The 3034-nt window shown below is 47.9% G+C and overlaps 1 protein-coding gene across 2 annotated transcripts; it reads right to left on the bottom strand.

Annotated features, from left to right (window-relative positions):
* Positions 1-1243: 1243 nt before the first annotated feature.
* Arl4a (ADP ribosylation factor like GTPase 4A) lies at positions 1244-2757 on the bottom strand. Of its 2 annotated transcripts, none has more exons than XM_005343834.1 (2): positions 2670-2757; positions 1244-2259 (listed from the first exon to the last, which is right to left on the bottom strand). In XM_005343834.1, the coding sequence occupies exon 2, from the start codon at positions 2164-2166 to the stop codon at positions 1564-1566; it is 603 nt and encodes a 200-aa protein (XP_005343891.1). In that variant the 5' UTR covers positions 2167-2259; positions 2670-2757; the 3' UTR covers positions 1244-1563. The 2 variants fall into 2 exon arrangements, with proteins under 2 accessions (XP_005343891.1, XP_026638230.1); XM_026782429.1 differs by lacking the exon at positions 2670-2757 and adding an exon at positions 2641-2663.
* Between the last annotated feature and the right edge of the window lie 277 nt (positions 2758-3034).

Genomic DNA, 3034 nt, shown 5'->3' with positions numbered 1-3034 from the left:
CGGTCCTGGGAATTGCTACCCACAACTCTATAAGCAAACATGCTAGGTGGCCACTAGTGCGGGTACATTTGACAGGACAGCTCCACTTGGAGTTACTTCATTTTGTAACAAGAATCGAGGTTCCAAAAATTCAGTTGTGTCACTGGAAAAAGAAATTAAAAGCTCAAAACCAAAATGAGTCCTGCTATCAAAGCGCACCTCCTTTGGAGAATGCAGACCGAGCAGCTGCTGGCTTCAGACCCAGGAAATACACTCATTTGCTAATATGTGATTACTGAAAATCAGGCTCTTCCTGGAGATAAGAATTAAAGTTTTCGCCTCCTCCTAATTTCATTTGGTTTTATTACATTAAGAGCAGCACCAGCTAACTGTCGAGAGATGGCTTTGCCACTCTCCCCTTCGTCCCTAGGATCTGAATTCCTAGCTGCAGTACCGTAACACTGTTTCCTACCATCAGAGCTAGAGCGCTCTGGAAATCCTGTTCGGCTGATAAATAAAAACATTAAAGCTCAGAACACATACCGAAAGGTATCTTACAAATTCATCCCACAGCGCATCAGAAGACTAGAAAGCTTCCATCCCTCCCCAAATGCTACAAAAATATATGGAAAAAAAGCTCTGTTTCCAGCCAGCGAAGAGTAATAAAACACACATCTTTTCACTAGGCTATTTTAGAGACTCTGTATTGCAGTAGCTTCCTCGGACTGAATCCCCACTTTCTCCGTAACTCCATCCACAAACTCAAGCATATGCATTTAGTCAACATGCTCATATTTACTACACTAGATGACAGAGTCGTTTGTAGGTTCACGTGACAGTTCTAGCAATGAACTATTTGTACAATAGCTCTAAGGCCCAAAAGCTGTTGTTTTAAATCTGTGTAGACAGATTCATAGTTATTTCTAAAGACTACACACCCAAACATGCTTGTCAGTAAAACTAATCCATGCACTGGAATATACCCCAATATTTTTATTAACTATAGACTAAATCAATTCAACATTGTCATGAATTAAAGAGATAGCATTAAAATTGATTCCAGAAAAACGCTAAAAAATTATCTAGCCAAAATTTCAAAAGAAAATCCTTCTTATCCCAGTGTATTCAATTTACCTGTGTGTATGTGTGTACACAATAATCTACACTAAATTCCCATTCATTCGCATTTTGTGTTTACAAAGCCTTTTTTGCAGTTTCTTGGCAAAGGCTTTCCCCAAAAGATACAAGCACAAACCACTAGGCATACACTCTTCAAAGTTTTATTTCACTAACTTCAGGTCAAATATTTCCACAAAATTGTTTTCTGGCCAATTACCAGCCTTTTTTGACTTTCCAAAATGGTAGTACCAAAAGATCTGTGGGTCAGGGAGAAGAGACCACTTTAAGAAGCATTGCATTTACTCATCTTCCCCAAGGCAACAAAGTTGGGTATCTGACTGTTCAACCAAACAAAGCTTTAATAGCATCCGCGAGGGCAGACAGGCAAACCAGGCTGTACACTCTTCAACTCGTCAGAACCAGCCCTAGGAAACCATTCCACACCCACACAAAGGGCACGGCCACTCATCTCTTCTTTTTCTGTTGCCGCAACATTTTTCTCCTTTTAATTATCATATCGTGTAGTTTCTCAAGTCCTTCCTTTAGTCCATCTCCTATGATTGCACAGGTGGGCTGCAGGTGCCAAGGGGTTGATGAGCTCAGTTCCCCCATTGCTAACAATTTCTCAATTTCTGAGAGAGACAGTGAGTTCCTCAGGTCTTGCTTGTTAGCGACTATAAGCACAGGGACCCCCTGGTTTTCTGATATCCTAGTTATTTTATGAAGTTCCGTTTTGGCTTCTTCCATTCGCTCCACATCGACAGAGTCCACCACGAACACGATGCCATCTGTGCATCGGGTATATGACTTCCACAGTGGCCTTAACTTCTCTTGACCACCTACGTCCCAGAAGTGAAAAGTGACTGTCTTGGAATTGCCCAAGGTTACCTTAATTTTCTCCGTGTTAAATCCTTTGGTAGGTACGGTATTTACAAACTCATTGAACTGCAGCCTGTACAAAACTGTCGTCTTCCCGGCGCAGTCCAAACCCAGAATAACAATATGAAAAGACTGAAAGGAGGGCAGGCTGGACAGGATGGAAGTCTGGTCTGACAGTCCATTCCCCATTTCCAACTGCGAATGGCGTCCCAAACCGAACCGAACGCGTTCCTCTTGGTCCGCTTACAATTTCTCCTCCTGGGTGATCGAGCTACGAGATTGCTGGAGAGGAAACGAGCATGTTATTACTGTGAACACGTTAAAACGGGTTCTCTCTAAAAATAAGCGCCACGAGGAGCTCAATAAAACTTGCTGTGTGTAAACACACCAGATGAGATAGGAAATGTACGAAGTCCAAAACAAACGGTGAATAACGATCACCCAAAGGCTCCGATGCCCCTCTACTTGGAGTGGCGTGGACAGTAACGTGTACTCTTCTCTATCCTCCACGATCCCCGAACCTCAGAAGCTCACCCTGAAGACAACCCAGCCACCCAGCATCTGGCGCCCGTCACCGTATCCACCCCAGTGCCTTTGCCGGGCACAGCACTGAAAAGGGCAACCCGACCCCGGAGATCTAAGCCGGCATGTGTCACCGCGTACCCGGGGATCCCCGAGACCGACGCTCTCACCTCCCGGGCTGGAGTCGGGATCCCAACGGGGAACCATTGGCCGCAGTGTGTCGGCCGAGACCTCCGCGCAGCTCTGCCAGCCGCCGCGGCGCAGGGAAGCCCAGACACGGCCCGTGGCCACGCCCACCCCAACCAGGCCCCGCGATCCCATTGGTCAGCGCGCCAGGGCGGCCACGCCACGCCCGCCCCCGGCGCCCTCATTGGCGAGGGTGCCCGCCGCTCCCAGGGCGGCCGAGTCTGGCTCGCCCTCGGCCCTCCGGCACCACCTGTTGCCGGGAGTGGGAAACGAGCGGAGCCCGGGGCCGCAGGCTCGGCAGCTCGCCCCGAGCACCTGCAGCGCCCCCGGGAACCGCAGCCGCCAGCCG

This window comes from Microtus ochrogaster, chromosome 1 (genome assembly GCF_000317375.1).
Source record: "Microtus ochrogaster isolate Prairie Vole_2 chromosome 1, MicOch1.0, whole genome shotgun sequence".
NCBI lineage: Eukaryota > Metazoa > Chordata > Mammalia > Rodentia > Cricetidae > Microtus > Microtus ochrogaster.
This window is presented reverse-complemented; position numbering and strand designations above follow the sequence as displayed.

Coding starts and splice junctions, on each gene's coding strand:
- Arl4a (XM_005343834.1), bottom strand. CDS start 2,166: ATGGGGAATGGACTGTCAGACCAGACTTCCATCCTGTCCAGCCTGCCC.